The sequence below is a fragment of the Melospiza melodia genome, chromosome 2, assembly GCF_035770615.1.
Source record: "Melospiza melodia melodia isolate bMelMel2 chromosome 2, bMelMel2.pri, whole genome shotgun sequence".
NCBI classification, from domain to species: Eukaryota; Metazoa; Chordata; class Aves; order Passeriformes; family Passerellidae; genus Melospiza; species Melospiza melodia.
The window spans coordinates 84,315,384-84,339,532 of record NC_086195.1 but is presented as its reverse complement, the minus strand read 5'-3'; the positions used below and the strand labels follow the sequence as shown (position 1 = coordinate 84,339,532).

Sequence of the window (24,149 nt, the reverse complement as noted above, 5' to 3'; positions counted from 1 at the left end):
TTCAGTTTTATTTCAGGGAAATAAATGGAAAGAGGCCAACTATTAAAAAAACCATATTGTAATTTGGCTGGAAAATTCACTAAATTTAGATTCTGTTTCACTCAGCAACTGAGCAATAAGGAACATGGGAATGGAAGTAGCCTGTTTTTCTCAGACAGCACTGATTTTATTTTAACTTGAATAATAACAATATCCAGCACAGTTTGAGTTGCACATTGCAGCAACTGTTAGATAATTTATGACAGTCATGTAGAGGCAGAAGCTGATATAGTAAGCTTAAAAAGGTTAACTATCTTTCGTCTTTTGAGATGTCCCATGGAAAGCTCTAGTCTGCTAAAGAAAAGGATGTAGCATTTTCTGGCAATTTAAGGCCAGTCTCTGTTACTGTCCCCATGCACAGACATGCAAGGTTTCTCTTTGCTTGAGAGAAATCCACCTCTCACTTGCAATGGGGTGTGCTCTGCTGCTGCAGGCCAAGATTTGAACTACACCATTTCTTTTTTTTTTTGAATTTCAGTTTCCTGGCACTTTTATCCCTGCTATTTAATTTTGTACAGTGTGTTGGGGAGTATGTTGGCATTTCTTGGTTTTGATACTGAAATTAATTTTCTGCAGGTAATAGCCATTTCTTTCACTACAACCTCTGTAATTAGCAGTAAATAAAATAAAGTGCAAAGACTTACATAGGGTAAAAGGATGGTATCACTGCTAACACCACACAAACTAATGAGGAACTGCAGAGTTATCCTAAGGTTGTTACTCCATTTTTCATTGTTGGCCAAAGCATTCCAGACATTTTCCATCTCTGGTCCAGGAATTTCATCTCCATACTGCAAAGAATCATAGGCATACATTCCTTGAAATATGCAGACTTTCAAACCAAAGCATGTTCTTTTAGAACATTTTCTCACGCAAAAAACCCCCCAGTGAAATGCTGTAAAAATTTACAAAACAGTATTTTAAATAGCTACCTGACAGATTTCAGAGCATTAAGTATATTTAAAACTATTTAGGTTCTGATCCACAGAAGGACTTAAATCATAAGAGAACATAAATTCTTGAGGACTATAAATTTAGAAAGTATTCCTAAAATTAAGTGAATTTTATTTGATTGGTGCAGACTGTTCCAGTGTAAAATTTCTGGTACTGGAGGGAAAAACCAAAAATTTTACAGGTTAGTTTCTTTGTTTGATTTGCTTTTTTTTTTTTACCTTGGCTGTCATATACATGAGATTATTAAGAACCAGGGAGGTGGCCTCAGGCGAGCCCCAGCCATTGCCTTTTAGTCCACTTGTGACTGCTATTTCCCCCTCCTTGTCCTTCAGTTCATCTTCTGGAGTGGTAGGGCTCGAGCCAGGGAGGAGCAGTCTGTTGTCTACCAGTTCAATATTATGAAGCCATGGGAGCAGATAGGTAAGCATGATCTGTCTTCCATTTGGATGTGTTGTTGGAAATCGCTGGCTTACCTCTAAAACAGTAAGAGTTGAAAAGGACAGCATATTAATTTATGATCTAAACCCTAAATACACTGTTTAAATCATGTTTCTGACATTTCTTAAACTACCTGATGGTTTTTACTTTGCACACTACAAGCATAAAAAACATATTCTTGAATTTCCTGAAGAGAAACATGGAATTACTTTCATAATAGCAAGCAATTGGTCATATCTTCTGTCTAAAATAACTAACTCAGTCTGGGCTTAGAAACAGAAGGTCAACCTTTGTTACTGTGCCATGATGCATATTAAGTAAGGTGGATGTCAGTAAAAAAGAAAAAGGATCATTCAGTTACTGGTGGTTACTCTAGAATTCCAAGAGCTTCTGGAGAATATACAGAACTGTTCTGCAGATTACAAATGCCTCACTGGCCTCCAGGTTTCTAAGCTATACTTTAAATACTAAGGCACTTATTATACTGAGATTACAAAAAAAAATCTTGCATATATTGGGATCCTACTTCCTGTGGAAATGTCTATGAAATTCATAGCTGGCTGTTAGTTCAGGAATGCTTGCATACAGCACTTTATATAGTTTACAAAAAAAAGTCCCTGGCACTGTAAGGCAAAGGGATTTGAAAAATCTGGGATAAGAAATACAGCTTCCTGCCAAAGTGAACCACATTATCTCTCTGTACCAGAACTCTTCTGTAAAATCAGTACAGCAAACATTTCCCTTTTTAACTCACTCCCTGGTTTTTAAAAATTGTGAAGACACACACTGTTCTCTCCTCCTTATGATTCTAGATGTATAGAAAGGATGTCTCACTTGGACTGTAATATCTGGTCTATCTGAGATTTTTTAAAATGACACAGTCATTACAGCAACATGAGTAACAGAGATAATGAACAGCATTTGCTTAATGACAAATGAACCATCAGAATTTCCCTACACCAGTTATTTATAACTCATGGTATCTTGGGCACTGAGAAATGTAAGGGTGATGTATTGTTCCTCTACTCTCCCTCCAGCCCCTACAGACTGAGTAAAAACAACATAGAGGGATTTTAAGAGCCAGTAGAAATTCCCACGATTACAGACATTTGCATTCTGCTATTTAAAAACTAGAGCAACACATAAGATTGATTAAACCAGATAGATGTGTCTCAAAACATCATTGTTCCCAGGAATGGCCTCAATTCTGATTGGTGCTCCTGCATTAACATTTTTTTCAGTAATTTTGAAAAAAAATATATTTCTGGTAAAATTAAAAAAAATGCTGAGACATGCAGATGTGCCATATAACAAAAGGTAGAGATCACTCAGAGTAATTTGAATCATTGGTAGAACTGGACACAGGCAATCAATCTGCCCAAAGTTAAAGTCATGTTTATATAAAATGAAGAAATACATCCTCACAATGATGATCTTTGTAAATCCACGTGTAAGAAGAATCACATGAGAACCCATCATAGCAGAGTTTGCCAATGTAGTTTTAACTCACTCAGGACACTTGTAAATTCAAAGTTACCCCAAGGTCACACAAGTGGCACAGAGTCCCCAAAGAGGGTTTCCGTATTTTGTGTGAATACCTCTAGGAAATATATATTGGATTTCTAAATCTGATTTGACCTGAACCAGAATAAAAACAGGTCAAGCTAAATTTATAAACAGAACTGTGGTTCAAAATGGTAGCAGTCTAACATTTGTAAAAAATGTAAAGGGGATAATAAGTCAAACAAATACAGGTACCTGAAAAAAGTGGAAGGGTAAGTTCAGGATACATCCTTGCTAGTTCATACGAAAGAAGGGCAAGTGAGACACTATAAAGAGGTGGCAATGGACCATGTGTCCCATACAAGATACTGCCTGGTCTTTGCTCAGCTACCTTTTTTGAATAAACAAAAAGCTTTGATTCAAGGATCTATAAAAGACAAAAGAAAAAAAAGAAGGAATGTGACAATAAAAATTTATTAAATCAGGAAATATCAGCATTTGAAGTTTAGCTATCAGAGAAAGCTCTATACGTTTCAGAGTATATGCTCAAAATATGAAAGACACGATAACATTCATTTTTACATAAATATTCTTGTAAGTTTTTATAGCCAAGACAAAACTGATTGTTTCTTTTCAAAACAAAACTAATGTACAAATAACAGTACTTCATAAGAAGTTCACCAAAAAAGTCTCTAAGGGCAGGAGGAAAAAAATTAGCTGATACGTGCCTGCATAAGTTGCATGGAAATTTCATAAATCTCTCTGTTGGTGTCAGATGCCTTGAACAGCACCAAATTTAAAAGCGTCACGATATCAAAAGGATAGTTCCTAGAAGAATAAAGAGAACATTTTTGTGAATGCTGGTGAGGAATGCAGATTATATTCACTCTGATTTACTCTGTAATATGGTCTAAAGAGAATGTCATCTTTCTTTTTTCTCTTCGACCATCAGAATATGGGAAAGGGAGCTCTTACGAATACACACTGGATGATCAAAGGACCATCTGGTGAATGGGAAGAAAGAAAGGATTATTTATAATTACCTTGGACCAATGCTTAGGAATGCACTGAGTTACTCACAATGAGAAATGGAATACCTGTGTCTATGACTGTCGATTCATTTTAATTTACAGCATAAACTGTTTACAGGACAGCCTGACACCCATGAAAGAAAATGGGGAGCATGAAAATTTCCAGGGATAAAGAATTTCTTAAGCCAAGATGCAATTAAAATAGTCCCTTTGGACAAAGGACACTATCTCTGATATGAACATTCTAAGGTATTAGACAATTCTATGAAAAGTTTTTGCTTTCAAGGAGTAAACATTAAGAAATGCTTCACAAAGTCTGCTATCTGTAAAGTCAACGTCAATTTTAAGGTTAAACATATCAAAGTATTAACTTAATGAGAACATTGTTAAAGGAGTAAATCCCACATCACAATATTTGAATTTGCACTAAATAGGTTTCTGTTTTCTCCTGATGATTTGTAAATGCATTGATTGAATTGTGAACCATCAATTTATCACCCTAGATGTCAGCTACAGTGCTCCTGGATGGGCTGCAGGAAGCCCATTTGGACTTTTTAATATGGCAGATACATGTGTGGCATGGGACATTCTTGGTCATTCCATATACTGACTGCAAGCCAAGCTCTGTAACTGGCTCTTTGCCCTTCCACTGCTTAAAAAACAAATACAAAAAGAAAAGAAATGAAGGGAAGTGGCTTTGTAGAAAGTAGGATGGACACCATCAATTGCTGCTCATTTTACAGGCAGTTCAAGCAGTGGTTTCCTGATACATTTTGATAGATGATAGAGGAAAAACTATTAACAGCTTTTAAATATTAATAAAAATTCCCAGCTTGCTAGAAAGAGGACTTTCCATTCAAAATAAATCACAAAGATCATACTCTCAATTTTTACTGTAAGAATGGAAAAGAATAATTTTTAGATCACAGCGGCACAGGTAACACAATTTGAGGAAAAAAGACTGACTGAAACTGCAATGTTTCTGTGTTCATTAAAATAAAAACCCCGTTAACATCACTGAATTTGCAAACACCAAATTCCATTCATATTTCTAAAATCCTCCATTTAATGCAGCCTCTAGTCTAGTTGTTCCTGCAAGAACAAAACAGTTTTGTAGGAAAATGATGAAATTTGTGACTTATTTTGATTTTCCAAATCCCAATTATTTCTCTACTGAGTATTTCTCTATGCTGATCAGACATCTTGCCAAATTATGTTTTTGAAGAGTAAATTTTCACATTTATTTTAATAAAATGCAACTTGTTGAATTATCTAATTTCTCCATAAATTTTGTCTTTGAAAATGAAAAAAAGGGATAGAGTTTTATGAAGGCCTGATACAAAAGCAGTATTTGTACTAATTTCCTCATGTAGCTTTGTGCTTGCTCAGCATTAGCAGTAATGATGATACCAGTTCACAGGAAAGGAACTAAATAAATCAAATGAAAGCCAGTTTAGAAAAAGAACATGACTTTCAAGATAATGACAAGTCAAAATAATGACTTTCAAGCTATTGACATTGAAAACATTTTTCCTTTTATAAATTAAATTAAAAACCACGCCAAATCTCTTGAAAACAGATTTATGACCTACATTTAAATAAAACTGTTGTAGTTTTGTTTGTATCTTTCTGAGCAAAATAGCATCAAAATTCCCCAGATTTCAAAGGCACCTATAGTAAGAACATCTTCTACCAAGCACATCCCTTTGTTTTCGGAATCATGAAAATCAAGCGATACAGTCCCAAAAACTGTTTGAGAATATATGTGTGTAACCAACAGCTCCTAACAACACAGTGAGCAGAACCTCCAGTTTTCTCTACATTTGAAAGTGTAGATTAATAAATCAATTAATACCTGCTTCCACACACTGTTGCAATGGCTTTGAAACACCCAGAGGCAAGCTGGTATGATCCTGTGTAACATCGATCTATTGCCCAGTTGAAGAGATTGATTTGATCAGGATTCAGCTCTAGCAACAGGACTACAACTTCACAGCCAAGCTGGTGAACCTGAACAAATGTCAAAACATGATTGGTGCGGTCAGACACGTTCATTCTCTAAAATTCTCAGAGTGACACAGGCAAAACAGGGCAAAAATGGAAAATTCAAGTATGGAAGTAGAAATCAGAACATTTGTAATTGATTTATTTTAGGGACAGCAGCGTTGGAATGTGACTCAGGTTTCAATACTCATCACTTGAAAAAATGGTATGTACAAAGACTACATGAATGAAATAAATTTTCCAAAATTTGGCACAACGATAAAAAAAAAAAGCAGAATTTTTGGAAAATCTAAGATACTTGGTAAGTGTTCTTGGGCAACTTCCTTTTATATCAATTAACTGACTTATTAACTATTTCCTACTTCATGTGAATTTCACAGAGCAACAAACTTTCACGTTTATTCTTCTTTGGACTAACACAGAAGCAAGGCAGACAAAGAAAAATTACCTTTTACAAGACTGAAAACGTGTATGTTTAATCCAACTACATCAATCAATCTAACAACTCTCCCTACAGACTGTGAATCCCTTAATGCTGGTACCACCACTGCTACAAACACATCACAACTAAGGCTTGGACTTCTTGTTCTTTCAGTACAGGATAGTGCTGGCACAGCAAACACCAATGCCTATTAATATTCTGTCACTAAATGTAGGTGACTGCTTGTAGAGACTGCCTATAACTTGCATATAACTTTATGGCTCGGTCCAAAATCCCATGTAATTTCTGAAGGATTTTCTCTGCAGCTATTCATCCTTTCTATAAATTGTTCAACCTTTTTTTTTTCCTAATCAATTACCATTCCCACAGCCTCTATCCTCTAGCTGCATCACATGTATTTATTTACATTCTGCTATTTGCCTTTCCTTAGCAGAGTTATGTGGGCTGGTATGAGAGTTTTAGGGAGAACAGCAGGACAAAGTGCAAGATACCAAAAGAGAAAGTGAGAGTTGTCTCACTCTCTCCACTTGATATAAATCACCAGTCTACTCCTCCTCAATCAGAGGCAGTTGAGTCAGCTACAAACACAGAACTATGACTATGTAGGTACAAAGTCAAGTCCATCTTCCCAGAAATGGAAAATGGCAAGATTAATCCATTTCATGTTCTTTAAGAAGAAAGAAAACACTTTACAAACTCTTTACTCAGTACAGTGAGTGACTGCCCATCAGTGTGGCATTTTGGTCAGTACTTACACGTAAGTCTTGACAAGCCAGAATGTTATCCAGCCATTTGTAAAGATATCCATCGGGGGAAAGACCCACATTATCAAACACAGGTCCACAGCAGAGCACAGCCGACATGGCCTGGAAGCACATGGAACTTCAGTCACACAAACAGTGGCACAACAAACCTTTCAGAATGATTTCAGTCCAGGCTAACAGGACTGCCACTTGCTTTCTGCTTGGAGTGAACTATGGTGAAATCGGTAACAGCTGACTGACTGGTAGAATTCAATAATTATTTTCCTACAGATTTTAGTGGATTCCAGATCATGCTCAATGCATTTTGGGAAGAGTACTATCTTCAAGATCTATTTTATCATTTTACCCAGTATTCACAAAATCAAGCTGCAAAAACAATTAAAATACACTCAGATGTTTCAATAGCATGTTACTACAAAAGTTAAAACTGTTTCACAGCAAGTGGTGCAGCTTATATAAGTACGTAAGCTATTGCTTTCCCAGCTTACTCATGCAGGGGAGTTGCAACTAGTTTTGCCACAGAAGTACATTATTGCTGAGCATGTCTCCAGGCAAGCGTGGGAGGCATTCCTGAGTTGTACATTGGTACAGATTCAGTATCCTGAGGTACTGCATCTGAACTACACCTAATTTCAGAGCCTAAGAGCTCCTTGCTGAATCTGCTAACCCATTAATGAACAGCTAAGTACAATTTCAAAATGCACTCTGGTTTTTAAAATAATTAGCCTTGAAAAGTGTCAACAAAGAAAAAAAAAATTAACTTCAGTGCTATATTCTATGATACCACTGTACATTTGCATATGAGCATACAAGTTTGCATCAAGTATGCAAATTCAAATTTCTTTGAAGTAAAAGGAAATAGACTCCACAACAACTTGTATTTTCACTGAAAAAACTGCTGTTACTGCTTTGTATAGTGAAATTTTAGTACCTTTAATGCACAATACTGATATCTTGTAATCTGGTGATTTCTGTCACTGTAACGGTCCAGTGGTGTGAACATAATACTGAAAGGTCCTGCCCACTGACTGAATAAGATGAACAGGTGATGCCTCAAGCTCTGCTGAGGGAAGAGAAATCTCCTGTGGTGAACTAAGTGAACAGAAATAGAAATAGTTGTGATTTGTTAATATTAAATACACATTCATGTGGCACAATGATGACATGATTTTCAAATTTCTACAACAAGAGAGGGGATTTTATATGTTCAGCATAAACTTACTCCAAAGTATCTAAGCTCCTTAAAAAATCTAACCAAGTGAGTAAGGGGCATCTTATTTCTAAGAAAGTTCAGTTTTAGATTAATGTATAGTTATATAAACATGTGCATCTGACTATAGAAAAAAAGCACTTAAGGATCTAATTATAAAATCAGCATTTTTCACTGCCTCCTGCACTCCTTTCATGGCAAATATTTACTTGGTTTTTCTGATTCTTTAAATCTGAGCCTAAACAATACATGTGTCTCACTCTAATACAATAATAGGTAGGGGCAATAAATAAAAGAAACTTGGTGGCTCTTTGTTTATGACAAATATGTGGTATATATTCTGAACAGCTGAATTACCTGAGCAAATGAAAAAAAAGCCTCAGACCTCATCTTCCATTAATTACATTCAGGCCTTTAAAGCAGAGGCTTTTTCTTTTGTTTTTTGCTAATGTAATTATGTTATATTTCTGAAGTGATATTGCAATATATAAAAAGCATGAAATCAACTGGATAAATCTTTGTGATACAGTTAAGTCAGGTAACATGGGATAATGTCTCAACACCTTGGGCAAGGTTTTCACTGCATTTAATATTGCACATTGTCTGCACGTACTTGTATTTTTTAAGGTCTGTCTGAGTTTATGAAGAGTCTGGCAATCAAGTCAGATGGGAGAAAATAATAAGAAGAAAACTGGAGCCCCTGGAGGTCACAGACAATTTCTTTGCTAGGCTTTTAAAGAGGTGATTCTAAGACATGACTATTACAAGCTTCCTCAAGCTTTATTGGTATTTTTATTTCAATCTTAGTAGACTTCTGAACATTTTCTTTTTCTACATTCCACTTTACATTCATTATATGAAAATGCAAAAGCAGGGAAAAAAGCACAGACAAAAAAAAAAAGAAACAAAAAAATTACTTTTCCAATACTTATATTAAATGCATAATTTAGCTCCATACCTGGAACACACTGTATCAAGTTGGCAATCATTGCACTGAAATGTGCTCTCATATCCTTAAGGATCTCAACTTCTTTATCATTTTCAGCCTCCAAAAGCATGCGAGTCAGATCAACATATTCTAAGAACAAGGCTCCAAGGGCTAGTGTATCTCTTTCTAAGGCTCCATTTGTACTAGCATAAAGGAAAATTGCAAATTAATATAGAATAACAGAGTAGTTATGCTACAGTTTTCTGCAGAAATGCATGCAAATCTCTCCATATCTGATAGACGACACAATTCCTCAAAGAACATACCGACATAATCTCAGTGTGGCAAACACTGAAAATTGTTTCATGTAAAAGTCCAGTATTTATGAAGAGTGATAGTCCTACCTGTCACTTATAACACCAGCATCAGCAAGCAGTTCAAAAATTCGCAGTAGCTGCAGTCTTAGTAGATCTCGCCGTTCTCGACGTTTCTTGTTCTTGGAATTTAAAATAACAACCATGTTTATATGCATAGGTGTACACATTAAAAACTAGTAGCTTTAGAAATGCCAGTATCACAGTGAGATTTAAGAATTCCAGTTCAAGAATTTTCTTCACAAAGGAACCCAAGTACTTTTGGATATTGCACTATATCATTGCGCTTATACATCAACAAGGAACTGAATATGATCAATTTTTTGTCTTTGTAAATATTCTTGGAAAAAATATTAACAACTGCCTTAGTACTTATTGAAAATGTGGAAATTGAATAATGAAATACTGGACAAAAATAACTAATATTCAAGGTTCCTGTAGCAAAAACCCATGCTATCTTCAGGTGACAGGGATATTCATGTTAGTTTAATGTCATCTAGTTTGGGTGCTGGAGGCATTTCTAGTAGAGAATGTACATCCAGACCTAAGGAAGGTACCTTAGTGATTAGCCATTCCTGAACTTGGCAATGCTGCAGCACACCATCACTCACATTCAAGTGAGCTCCCTGCAGACACCACTCCAGCCCAGTACTGGGTGTGTTGACTGCAGGGGTTTTGCCCACAGTAATGAATCCCTCCCACAGAACAGGACTGCATGGTTGTTAACTGGCTCATTGTATCTCTCTGTCTTCTAGAAAGCTGTCCTTTCTGTCTTCTGTCTTTCCTGGAAGGACGTGAATGAAACAAGGCCTGCTCTTTGCTGAAAGGCTAAATTTACTGTTTGTATTCTGCATCAATCCTAAGCAAAAAACACATGAGAAGGTAAAAAAGCTGTGTTGCACTCAAAGAAACAAGAAAAGCTCAGAGAAAATGCAGATTTTGCTCTTCAAAACTGAGCAAGACTAAAATCAAAGGCTTATCTCTTCTAGAACTCTGGCTCTGTCCATGGCCAGCAGTAGATGTGTGGGAGAACAAAATGATGCTTTGTCTGGTATTCTGACCCAGAATTGGCAGAATTGCAGCATCCCAGCCAAAGCTTTTATTCCAGTTATTATGCCATTTGACTTGAGCCCTGTTTTTCTCCTGTTACACCTTTAAGGCTCCAGGAAGCACATGTTGAGAAAAAAGCAGCTTTAATACAGTATTTACCAGACACAGCTGCCTCCTGCAGCAGTGTCAGAGGTGATCTGGCAAAGCTCCGTGCCAGCACCCACAGGGCGGATCTTGTGTAATGTCCATTTTGGTTTACCCCTGCAGCTCTTGGCCATACTGGGAATTCTCCTCCTAGTCACAGCATATGTTCAAGGACGTTGTTTCTGGTGTGTTGGACACCTGCCTGCTGACATGGAGGCTTGCCATGATCCCTACAGCCACACAGCCCATACAGTCACTGCTGGGTTTCCAGGTGCTTTGCAGGAAGGTGTCCCATTTATTGATATCAGGGAAAATACAGGAATTAAAATCATAGTCTCTTGTTCTCATATTCCTCTAGTGACAATTCCATGTGCTGAATTTGTTCTTGCTGCATACAGTAAACTTCTGAATTCTTGCAATTCCTTTCCTGAGAGTACACTGGATATGTATGTCCCCAGAAAAGGATTTTCAAGTCTAAGTTGTCTTAAATGGTGCACATTGAAAATGCAGAGGCAATTGGCTGCACTAAGATGTATTATTCCACTTCTGCCCAGTATCAAAACAGGTGACCTTCAAATCAGCGACTTCATAGGGATGGAAGCCACACAACAGAATTGAGGTGTGAAGCAATGCAGCATGGAAATGATTTTGGATGTTTACCAGACACAGAATTATTAAGAATTGTCCATGAGCCATCTCAGATTTCTATCTTGGAGCCAGATGGAATGGTCCAAAACTGAGTCAAGGAGGAAAAACTGAGCAGAATTTGAGTCCAGTAGTGAAGCTCTCCCTATGGCTTTTCTGTTTAGCTGCAAAGACAACATCCTGCAACAGAGGTTTTTAAGAACGTAGAATTCTCTCTTGTGTGGGTTGGAAGATCTGTTGGGAACCCTTCCAGCACTACTTTCTCTTGTACCTAAAGAGAGCACTATAATGAAAACTGATGGAATTTGTCAGTTAACTGAACGTATTTGGAATGAATCCTGTGCCATGTGATCCAGGATGACCCTGCCTGAGCAGGGAGGTTTGGTCCTTTCCAGCCATGCTGTGATTCTGTGATTCCATGAAGTTGAAATAGGTAACCCTGCCTGCCCTGAAAATAAAAGCACATCTAAATGCTGCTACAAAATGTGCTTGTAGCCCAGCTGTGTTAAAGCTTTTTTTTTTTTTTCAGATACTTTAAGTGAATTTCCAATATATGCAATTTCTGTATCAGGAGGTTCCATATTGGATGGGAAATTTTTCCTCAGAATGGAATTCTATATTGTACATTTCAGATCACTGATAGAATTTAAATTAAACTAGGTTTTAATGGAATTATTTTAAATTAATCAATTAATAAAATTCTTGTTGGAAACAGAATTAATTTTCCAGTTAGTACAAAAGAATATATTTGTATTTCAAACAGACAAAATTACTATTTTAAAAATAATTTTTCATTTAAAAAAACTAGTACGTTTGATTTTTGCAACTAACCTCTGGTCTTCTTTCTAGGGCTTCCTTCATTAGTGGGTGGAGCTCTTCTACTAATTCCCTAAATCAAAAAACCATAAATACTTATTAAAAAAATCTAATGTCCTTTGAAAAGCATAAATATTTTATCCAACATATAAAAATGAAGCTCTAAAGTGCAAATAAAATTTTAAATATATATTTAAGTTACAACAAAAATAAAACACTTGTATTATAGGTAAATAATGGAGAATATGGTAAGTGGAGAAGTACCTGAAAACAAGCGAATTTGTTCTTCCAAATCCTAATACAAGTGATTCTGTTATTTCTATGCTTTCAAGTCTCATCAAAGGAACTAGCTGCTTTAGTAAGACTCCAACAGATGGAGTTCCAATAGCCTAAAATATATTAAAATATTGTTGAATTTCTCAGGATATCAATATAAAGTAAACACATTTTTTTACAAACATTGTCTGAGAATCAATACATATTTTTAAAACATGCTGGAATGATTTTACAATTACAGATATCAATCGACCAGTCTAACTGGATGTCTGCTACCTGACAATTATCTCAATAATATCTAACAAGTAAATACATCTGGGAAATCTCTTTGCTTTAGTACAGATTATTGCAATTCATTTTATTTGTTTTTTATTTTATTTGTTGCTTCATTAAAATATTCCAGTAATTGCATTTGTGAAGCTACTGCTCCTCTCAGGTTGCTACTACTTGGAAGTATATTTTATATATTATTGCTTCTGACAGGCATACATCCAACAGGAATACAATTTGCATTTGAAATCTGCTTTATTTCCTAATGTTTTAAATTTACGAATTGGAGTGCTCTCCAAAGAAAGAAAGAAAGGAGATGACAAACGAAAGTTAAGTTCAAAACACATGTTCAGACCTTCTATATTTTGAATGCACATCACCCAGAATGCAAACAAAAAAAAAGCAATATATTGAACGCACCATGACTCTTGCCAAATATTTATCAACACATCATATCATACAGATGTTTTAGTTGTTAATTATATTTGTTATGTAGTTTGCATATATCAAAACATTCCCTAACTGCAATACTTTCATCAGGATAGGGTTTTGCATGCAGATGCAGCTTTAAATTCTCCTAAAGGAATAGTTTACTTGTAGCAGGTTGCATCACCTTGTTATCGTAGTTCATGGTTCCATCAGGAGTGGTAGCCATGATCTCTGGTGTTGAAGCACGCAGGTGTCCTGGGCTCATAATACTGGGCTTTGCTACTCCAAAACACAGAATAAGGTAGTTCCTCCACAAAGTAACATAGTTGTCTCCACTGCTTGCTGTGCTTGTTTTCTTTGCATTAACAGGAATACTAGAATTTAAAAATTAATTATAATTCTTAAAACAATCTTCCAGTCTTAATTACAAGTACCAAAGTCTTAATTAAAATATTTTAAAACATTTTAAGAGGGAATAAATCATGCTATGTATCTATCAGCTTCAATTCAACATGACATGAGACACAGGAAACAAAGGTAGAAAATGGGAGCTTTCCACCATACAAGCTACAATTACAAAACTCAAACCTGTGTAGCACCAATTTCTGTGTGACACATTGACGGATGAGTGGACTGATACTCAAACACAAGACCAAAGAAAAGTTTACATTAAAATCACACAGCCTATACAAAAGAAAGTGAAATTCAGATTGCCACTTACTTTGGATCCACAAGAGGCATTATCAGCTGTAGCCTCGTGAAGGCGTATGGCCAAGCATAGCTGAGTGCTGTAGGACAATGCTTTGGGAGATTCTCCTGCCTCAGGAAACTGAAAAGGCAGAGAACCCACGGGTCTTTAACGGACTGTGCAAAAATCCAGACATGGGAAGGACTTTTCACATCATAATGGCTATTCACTAGGACAGCATTCCACTCCACCAGCCACTGCAAATCCACGCTGTGTGTTAATGGAATTGTTGTCTGCGGAGAGAAAAGATAAATTAACACTCCTTGCTGTGCTACTCAGAAACCAGGCACAGAGGCAACACATTTGCTTTGCTTTATTATTAATGAACAGAATGAAAGCACAAAATTCAAACCTTGGCCTCAAAAAACTGCAACACCCAAACCCAGGTGCTGTTCTTTCAGACAAATTTCCTAATTCCTGTATTATGAAGTCAGAATGTCTCTTTCTTGTTCAGTTTCTGTTCCCAGATGCACAGGGACCCAACTCCCCACCAGTTTAATGTCCCCTTCTGTGCTGGGGTTTGGCTGGGGTAGAGTTTATTTTCTTCACAGTGACTGGTATGGGGCTGTGTTTTGATTTGTGCTGAACACATGGTTGATAATACAGAGATGTTTTTATTGTTGCTGAGCAGGACTTGCACAGAGCCAAGGCCTTTTCTGCTTCTTGTACTGCCATGCTGGTGAGGATGCTGGGGGTGCTTGGGAGGCTGGGGGGAGACACAGCCAGGACTGGTGACCCCATCTGACCAAAGGGAGATTCCATACCATATGACATCATGCTCAGTGTATAAAGTGGGGGAAGAAGAAGGAAGAGGGACGTTTGGAGTGAAGACATTTGCCTTCCCGAGACACCGCTATATGTGATGGGGCCCTGCTCTCCTGGAGATGGCTGAGCACCTGCCTGCCCATGGGAACGGGTGAATTAATTGCTTGTTTTGCTTTGCTTGTGTGCATGGCTTTTGCTTTCCCATTTAAACTGTCTGCATCTCAACCCAGGAGTTCTCCACCTTTGACCCTTCTGATTGTCTCCCCAATCCCACTGGGGGAAGTGAGTGAGCAGTTGTGTGAGGCTTAGCTGTTGGCTGGAGTTACTTTTTTGAGTACAAAACATGTGGCTCAAATCCACAAATCCAAAAGTGCCCTGGAAAGGGCACTCAATGTGGACAGGATCATTTGTTGCTTTAAACTCAATCAGGCTGAAAAGTGCCCCAAACTGATTGTTCCTGCCCTCTGGAAATGGGCTTTTCACCAATCTCTAGGACAGCATGCAAAATGAGTTGTCTTATGTATCAGTTCTTCTTCTGACACTTTTTTATTTAAAATGCTCAATCTCTGCTTCCTCTGATGCATGTCAGACACATCAGACCCCTGAGAGAGCAAAAGGAGAGCTTCACCCCTGCTGTGAATTACTCTGGAGCTTATGCTCAGGTGTGCAGGCAGGGCCACTTCCTGAGGACACAAGGGGGCTGAAGCTGGTTCCCTTCTCAAACAGATGATAGCAATGACTGCCTCCAGCATTAGGTGGTGCTAGCAATATGACTTTCCCAATTGTTCTTTTTTCTGTATGCAGTAACTTCCATATCCATAGTATCATTACTTTCATGGAACAGATTGTCTGGGACATTGTGGAGCCTTGGAGCTCTTGGGTAGATGGCTGAAGCAGTAAAGTTCTATGATTTCTTTGATTTTTTTAGTAGTATAATTTTTAGTATTTCATGTCTAATATTTGTTATGCAAACATAAGCAGTAACAGTAAAGTAGTACTTACTGAGTCTGAAACAGCCACATGAATAAAGCTTTCAAGAATAGAAGAACTCAACTGATCCATGACATCAATCATAGGTCTGTCATCATCCTGAATAACACAGAGAATACAAGTTTACTCTTCTGCCCAAATTATTTCCCTTCTTATGTTTCTGGGATATGCAACAGAAACATCTAAAAATTATGACATGATTCTGAAGTAGCTAAAAATGTTCATTGTTAACGATGGGTACATTTTGTCTTTTCCAAATTAATCTCAGAACCAGATCCAAGCTGTGGTTTGAAATGAAGTTAATTTGTGGCTATAGCTCACTGCTTAGAGAACAAAAGCACATATCAGAAAATCCCAAATGACTTTGGATAGCTAGTATCAAAAGACTGAAAAATTAGCTTACTGTTTATTGAAGCATTCCTTTGCCATGAAAACACATATTTGTGTTCTTAGGCATTTAGATGGCTCACTGAGCTGTGACCGCCAGTACACAACGTGACTCTCCATATTTCTGTACCCATAAAAAAGACTTAGAGGTCTTTACTATAGAAGGAAAATATATGTGAATGATCTGAAAGGTGTCTTATGCTGTGGGTTTTTCACTCACAAAGGGATGGCACAGGAATGGGTTTCATTTCCAATATAAATTTATAATCTTGACAATACAAAAAAGGCCCATGCTATAGAAAAGGTTTTACAGTGTATTTTACATTCACATAATTCCAAGAGAAAATAGAAGCTGCTGTACATTTCCCTTCGTATTCTTATACAAGGCATTTGCCATTCATGTTACCTTGTTGAGTCCACAGAAAGGTTTGCAGAGTTAAGGCAAATAGAAACAGTAAGCTGAGATCAAATGCGTTTCTATAAACTAAGCGCATACTTGCTACACTGCAGCAATTACACTAAAAGCAACGGTAATAGCAGTTCTGAGCTTTATCTTCAGGAAATTTCAACTCAAAGCTCCAGAAGAGAAAAAGCCTACCTCTGCCTGGCCAAGGGCCAAGAATAAGGAACGGATTTCTCGGAGGATTAGAACAGCCAATTTCCGTGTCGCCACCTGGAAACTGCACAGCAGAACCAGCGCGAATCCTTCAACTGCGTGCAGGACATTGGAATAGGGGCTCCTTTCAGACTGCATCCTGTGGCTGGATCCATTTGGTATCAACTGTAGAACAGTTCAAGGGGAGGAAATGGAGAGGTGGTGTTTGCAAACCAGGTCTCCAAGAAATATTCTATTAACTAGGACATATAAAGATTCAAAATGCAGAGGCGATGAGGGTGCCAGATGGGGAAACTTGACATATTCTCTCAAACAATCAAATTTCGTAGATTTTTGGTTCCACAAAAGTAATGTATGAGCAGAGTCCTTTGAACAAATCCTTTCCTCTAATTTTCAATTAATCTACCCACTTTTTTCCACCCTCCACTAAAAAATGAATGAATGAATCAGTCAGACGGTGAACACCACACTTTTTCTACTCCAAATAGCATGTCCTCAGGTCCTCCTTTGGTCCTGCAGCAGCCAACACCTTAGGTAGGTGGCCTCTAGAACCCAACCCCACTAGTAAAGTATAACAATATATGTAACAAAAAGTATGTGAGAACTCTCTTTTCTACATTTGTATGTACTCCTGTTATTACCTATTAATTAATGTTCCTCTGTGATATAAAACACACATCTTGTTTGCCCAAAGGAAAACATACTCCGTGTGATTAGTTGACAAGATAAGAAGCCTAAAAATCAGTTCTTATAATGAAAATATCTGTGGGACAGTGCAGATGGGAGAAGGAGGAGAAAAGCTGTTCAGTTCCCAGAAATGTTTGTAACACATGGAGACAGCAGGCTACGGTAACAATCAGGTTCTTTGATGTTTCTGAATCAACCAAGGGAAAAGAAGATCCACTTCACTCTTCACAGCGTTCCCACTAGCATTATCAATCTGTTTCAGCCCTGGGAAAATGTCCTTCTGCCACATCTACATACACATACTTCCCTTTATATGCTTTTGTTGATGTGCATATTTCAGTTTGACATGCATTCTCTTATGTTGCTCAACAACAACATCTGCTGTATTACACAAGGACATGGCTGTCCTCAAAAGACACGTGAACTAATTACCTAAAAAAAATTTTGCACAGTGAATACTTCTCAGGTGAGTAAATACAAAACACACAAACCACAGCATTATCAAGGAACATAATTTCTGCCTTCAATTAGTAAAAATGTTAGGACACAGATCTCTTGATTGCATACCTCTGCAGATCTGGTTTTAGCCTGCTCAGAGGCTTTTCCTGGAGTGTGTATGACAAGCTTCCATTGTGTAAGCAATTGTAGCAGCAACTTCAGTGAAGTATCAAGAAGGGTATGATGCATATCATTCACTTCACGTAGCAGAAAATTAGTGAAACCAAAGAGTACATCCTCCCGCCAGTCAACAAAGTCAACAAGTAGGCCCTGGAGAGAATTCTGTGCAATGTGTCGAAGTTCATCATCCATATGGATGGACAGCCTGCAAGTAAAAGTAAATGCCAGATAATAAAAGATATGAGGAATGTTTGTCACTGCATTAAAGTGATGGAAAATTCCCACTCACAATGGTGGACGAGGCTATCTTGGTTTCATTATTGCTGACCTAAATAAACATCCTTGACCTGTTTTCTATATTGTAATTCTTGACACAGCAGAAGATATTCATGGATCAAAAAGAAGTGTGCTCCCCTCCTAAAACAGGGTATCTCTAAAGTACATAATTTGGCAACTTTTTTCAAACTAAATATATTTTTTATTTATTCATAACTCACTAACTTCCATGTAGGTATGATAATAAAAGGCTTAGAAATAAATACATAATTTCAGAATTAATGTATTTATTTTTTAACATAAAATATAAAAATAAAAGAGTCACAACAGGTCAGCTAACAGTTAAAACAAATCTTTAGCCAAGATCAACTCACAATTAATGAAAGCAAATCTTCAAAAGAATTAAAATTAGGCATTTGAATTAAAAACTCCTTTATGTTTTAAATAACTTAGGATGAGGAAATGCAGAAAACAGCCTCAGGACTTTCTATACTTTTAGAAACACATTGAACACCCTCAAAGTCCTTCTGAAAGACAGTGACATTTCAGATCCCATTTTCAAATTTTATTTTCTTGTTTATTTGCATCATGTTGAAGTCCTTCTCAACATAAAAAAATTATACTTTCTTTTGACTCAGAAATCATCAAACCACTTCTGTGTTAGAAGTTGGCAGAATAAAGTAAATTCAGATTAGTGTGTTCTGCAATTTTTGGTTCATTGCCTTTATGATGTATTTTGTTTTAATTACCCATGAGACTGTAATTTTCTGTAGTGTGTTAGAACTCATTTTCAAAGTATTTTATCTACATTTAATCTACATAGTTGAAAAGGAGGACTCATTATAATGAAATGGACAGAAAGCTAGGAGAAAAAAACCCAAAATAGCAAATGGAGTGGAACCAAAGTCCATTCAGTTGGAAGCATATGATGAGATGTAGTTCATAAAAAATCTGGTTCATTATAGCTGCCTAATTTGGAGGCAGGGGACATTTTATTTAAGCGAAAAGAAAACAACTGCCACGAAAATTCACCCCTGGTGAGTATGACTCCAAAAATAACTGTTATGCTTTCATAAGCACGTGACCTTCTATATTTATTTAGAAACACAGTATTTTGTTGGGATAAGAAATAATCATTTTTGTCTCCCTTTCGGAATGCCAAAACCAGATAAACAAGCAAAACCTTTTGAGACCACAATTAAGTCACCCATGAAATGACATTCACAATGACACAAAGCAATAACAGAGAAGAGGATACAAAAGCCATCTCCTAAGCCCAAGTTACTGCCCAGTGGCACTATCTAACAAAATGAAATTCAAATTCAGCTTAAGAATGCATCTATGCACTACCACTCTATGACAGGCAGTGCAGGAAGCAAGTACAAGTTTGTTTGCACTTGAGTCAGTTAAATTTAAGAGCTGCTCGGGAATTTGTAATGAATGGTTGCAGTGGGCAGAGAAAGGCCAAAAGGTACAGTATACACTTGACATCTGCTTCATGGTTTATAATTTGAATGCAGCTGTCCTGGAAAAAAAGTCTAGCTGCTGACTTACAGACTGCTTCTGAAAACCACCAAAAGACAGATCTGTTTTGAGCATGAAAAACTCTAACCAAACTGTGAATACAAGAACCAATTAACTCAAAGATGTAGCTTTATCTCTTGTGAAAAGAAAATATTTAACAGCTTTCCATCTCAACAGCACAGGCTCCCAGAAATCCCTGGCAGAACACCTTCTAGGGCTCTTGTAAAAAACAGGGAGAAACTGAAATCTCACCTCTTAGTTTCTTCTCCCTGTATTGAGTCTAGTTTCTGATGCAGAACACACAATATTGTAATGCAGTGTTCTCTAGAACTGCAGATGCTTACCTTCTGGGCTTACACTTTCAAAATTGGGAGAAGTAGTCAGCCTGGTCTCAAATAAACAGTATTTTTATGGGACAGTATACAGAATGTAGAAACAGCTCTGGTGCTGAGGCATTCTGGTGATTTACATGAAGTCTTGGCCAGGTATTAATTCTTTAAACAGTTTATTACTTTCTTCCCTGAGGGTATATTTTTGAAGACAGTTTTCAGTTCATGCTGTCCTAGGCTAAACAGACCTAATTTTTTCAATTCACTTATCATTTCCCCCCTTGTTCTCTGATCAGTTTCTTCTTCAACTACAGTGTCCCAGCTTTCATGCTGTTCTCCAAATCAGGCATCCTTGATATTGATTAGACCAGAAGAAATTTTTGAAAACCTTCTAGACCTATACATGTGAATAAGGTTTGTCTTTTCATACCAACATCACTTCTTTGTATCTGTTCAGTTTGTGATCCTGCTTTGCAATACTGAGACCCTATCCAGTTGTTTCAGCACCAGTCTTCTGAATCATAAACTGTTAATTGCTTTCCAACCTATGATGTACCTACCTATTTTACCTAATTTGTGATTCCCTTGCTCATACTTAGGAATATGACTTAAAACACTGCCAATGTCTAAAAGATGCTGTAGCGTGAGTACACGTAGGAGAGGAGAACAGATTTCCAAAGTTTGCCCTCTTGGAGAATGGCTGAGCATATAATTGCTTCTGAAATTGCTCTAGAGAAGCTTCCCCCAGCTCCTCTTGACATCTCACTTCTTTGCAAAGTCAGAGTCAGATAACTCAGCAAACTTACAGCTGCATTGTCCCAGCAGGGCAATTACCCAAGAGACATTTAGAATCACAGCTGACCTTTTCTGAATGAAGTTTGATGATAGAATAAAGATAGACCAGTGGTTATATTGACAGTTGTGAGACTTAAGGAGGGTAGCATTAATCTATAAAGAAATTCACACTGGTGTTAAAATTTTCTTAAAAGTAGTGACAGATCTGACCTGGACAATGCTGTGACTGAAGAGCGGTGACCTGAATAGATACGTGCTTTATACCAGTTCAGTTAAGGCCATTAATCAGGATAGAACTCTAGTTAAAATATTGGATTAAAGGAAAACATGTCCTTTTAAATTTCCCTTAAGCAGAACTGATGCAACTGTTTAATAAGGTATCTGTATAATTTAATAATGCAATGATTTAAAACAACCTACAAGAGATTTATAGCAGACAACGTGCACCAAAGAAATCAAGTTGGCCATGCACTACAGCACACCTACTGCTGGCTGATAATCTGGCTTGTTTGGCTGTCTGCACTCTCCACTACTACCAGAATCAATTGTTTTAGCACATCACTGGGAGTTAGTTGTTCATGGAGCAGAAAAAACTGGTTATGTATCTTGCCTTCTGGCTCCCACATCTGCCATTCTCACATTTGTGATGTTTGAGAAGCAAGAACAGGGTGGCTTTGCCACAGTTACCTGAGAGCAATATACTGCAAAGCCCTCTTGGTTCAATTTAATACCATAATCCACTTACATAAAGAACACAAGCTGGACCCTTGGTCTTGGATAGTGGAACTGAAATATAACAGACTTGTCTATATTGACCGGCACCTGTTATCACAATTATTTGCCACAAGTCCTGAAACCTAAGTGGTGTAGAAGCCATGTGGCAGACTACCTTGTTGAGTGAAGTCTACTCAGACAAATTAAATTGAGGGATATAATATTTTTTAAACTGATATTTTTTAAATTTTATGCTAATAATAATGTAAAAAGGATTTTGTAATATACCACATCTAGCACATTCTGTTTTAACAAAGAGACATGTGGGAATCATAAATCAAAATTAAACCGGTATCTCCTTGTTTTTTCACTACACAGAAAAGATGTTTTCTCCCGTTAACCAGACTGCTGTGATGGTTAGAAAAGTAACATGTTGTGACTTTGTTGAACAACAGTGAATATTATGTAACCTACATACTGATGGGAATGAGTTCTGGAGGACATACCAACTTTTTAACAAAATTATGAACCATAATAAAACCATAGAAACTGTAAAAAGGTGCTAGAACATTTCTATCTAATTCTGTGGCTCAGCTTTTCACACTGTTCTCCTGGAGCAGTCAATGTTTGTACAACTTACCTTGCCAGCAAGTCGATCAACTCAAGTTTTGACATTCCATCAGGAAGTAATCGAGGAATAGCAGCAACACATGTTCTGAACAGATCAATTTTTGGTTTTCTTTCACCACTGAAAAATTAGAAGAAAATTTTGACTAAACTTAAGAAGGAACTGTGTTAAATTATCCACCTCTAAAGTGCCAGGGGCCTACTGAAAACATCAGGAGGGACAGCTAGGCACTATAATAAAGTAAGAAGGAAACATGAATACATTTTTCCATTGAATAAATGGTATTGATTTTGAGATTTTTCATGCATCATATCTATACATCACTTGGAAAATCAGTTATTAATGATTCATTTGCTTCTCTCTGAGAGGAACTGGCATATACATAAAAAAGGAGGGAAAATGTAGGAGGATTCCTCCATCAAAATCAGCATTTATATGATGCAAGCTTTGGATGAGGCAGTGAGGAAAGAGTTGGGGTGTTCTCCATCATGGTGCAGCGATATTTCACCAGTTGTAAAAAGAAAATAGCAGATGGGTAACAAGTGCAAATAACACGACTGAAGATACAGAGATTTGTTCCCAACAGAGGACAAGCCTATGGAAAACCATCATGATACATTTTACTACTGAAAAAAGTGTGCAATTTAGAGGTAGGTATGGTCAGAGAGTTTCTGTTGATCACTGCTGGAGATAACAGCATTTTGGCAACTCTTATCAGCTAGAACATGTTTTAGCAGCCCTAAGGCTGTTCTAATCTGTGGAATGGCACAACTGTTCCCTAACAGCCTGTGAAAATCATTAAGCACAAAGTTCAGCATGAACCAAACACTAGGTTGGAAGTCCATGAATCTTCTAAAAGTAGCTCAAGATTCAGCTGTTGATTATTTTCAAAACAGATGCAGTTGTTTTCTGACTTGTTTTCAACATTTTTGATAAGTCTGCAGATTAAATAAGTCCTTCAGATAGACTCCAAAGGGTGTTTTTTTTTTTTATTTGCTCATTTTTATCTCAATTATCTATTATCTGATGATGGAGTGTAGGGGAAATTACCAAAGCATAACAGCATTTCAAACTGTGCAGTCTTTCCCACAATATTATTAATTATTAGCCTGGAATATGTTTTGGAAGGATCAAAAAAGTAAAGTCCTATTTAGAGACAATATTATAAACATGCAGAGAAAAATTGTTCGTCTTTTAATATGCTTCCAATAGAACTAGAAAAAGAATGAGGGGGGGAAAAAGAGACATTGTAAGCTATGTAACACCACACTGAAATGGAGTGACAAAACAAAAAATGAACTTAGTTTTCCTGCACCCTGGTCCATTGCCCTGGTTACGACATTACTCTGTCTCTCCACGCAACAGAGGACATTGCATTTGGGTATCTTACTTTTGTGTTCGGTCACAGAGAAAGCCTGGACGCAATGCAGGCTGAAAGAAGATATTCTGTACTCATTATTTCAGAGAGTAACACTGAGAAGAGTTCAGTGCATACAGAAAAAGCATAAACTGATATTATACTTATTTAATTCTAAGATTAAAGACAGTTTTGTAGTGACTACCATACTGTCTCTTAACACCCTCCTTATCAGCTTGGATATATATTACATGAATAAAATGTTGATGTCTTTCTAATTAACTGTCTTAATGGTACAGTTAGGAGAAACTATATTCATGATTAATTACCTCTGTCTCACTACGGCTGTATTCTAACAGATAGAACTCGAAAGGCGTCTGCAACTGAATGGAAAAGGA

General features: G+C 37.0%; 1 protein-coding gene across 9 annotated transcripts in view; it reads right to left on the bottom strand.

The window, feature by feature from the left end:
* The window catches only part of FRY (FRY microtubule binding protein), a 224,250-nt gene that overhangs the window by 61,553 nt on the left and 138,548 nt on the right, over positions 1–24,149 (bottom strand). For all 9 annotated transcript variants that reach the window (XM_063149130.1, XM_063149128.1, XM_063149129.1 and 6 more), the window contains 17 exons: positions 22,407–22,514; positions 18,078–18,333; positions 16,806–16,988; positions 15,833–15,919; positions 14,039–14,298; positions 13,502–13,691; positions 12,607–12,731; positions 12,358–12,415; positions 9,718–9,809; positions 9,344–9,516; positions 8,107–8,267; positions 7,167–7,277; positions 5,821–5,975; positions 3,663–3,762; positions 3,190–3,361; positions 1,212–1,468; positions 684–830 (listed from right to left, as the gene is read on the bottom strand). In XM_063149130.1, coding sequence (XP_063005200.1) covers positions 684–830; positions 1,212–1,468; positions 3,190–3,361; positions 3,663–3,762; positions 5,821–5,975; positions 7,167–7,277; positions 8,107–8,267; positions 9,344–9,516; positions 9,718–9,809; positions 12,358–12,415; positions 12,607–12,731; positions 13,502–13,691; positions 14,039–14,298; positions 15,833–15,919; positions 16,806–16,988; positions 18,078–18,333; positions 22,407–22,514 — 2,635 coding nt within the window. The remainder of the gene's footprint in view (positions 1–683; positions 831–1,211; positions 1,469–3,189; positions 3,362–3,662; positions 3,763–5,820; positions 5,976–7,166; positions 7,278–8,106; positions 8,268–9,343; positions 9,517–9,717; positions 9,810–12,357; positions 12,416–12,606; positions 12,732–13,501; positions 13,692–14,038; positions 14,299–15,832; positions 15,920–16,805; positions 16,989–18,077; positions 18,334–22,406; positions 22,515–24,149) is intronic.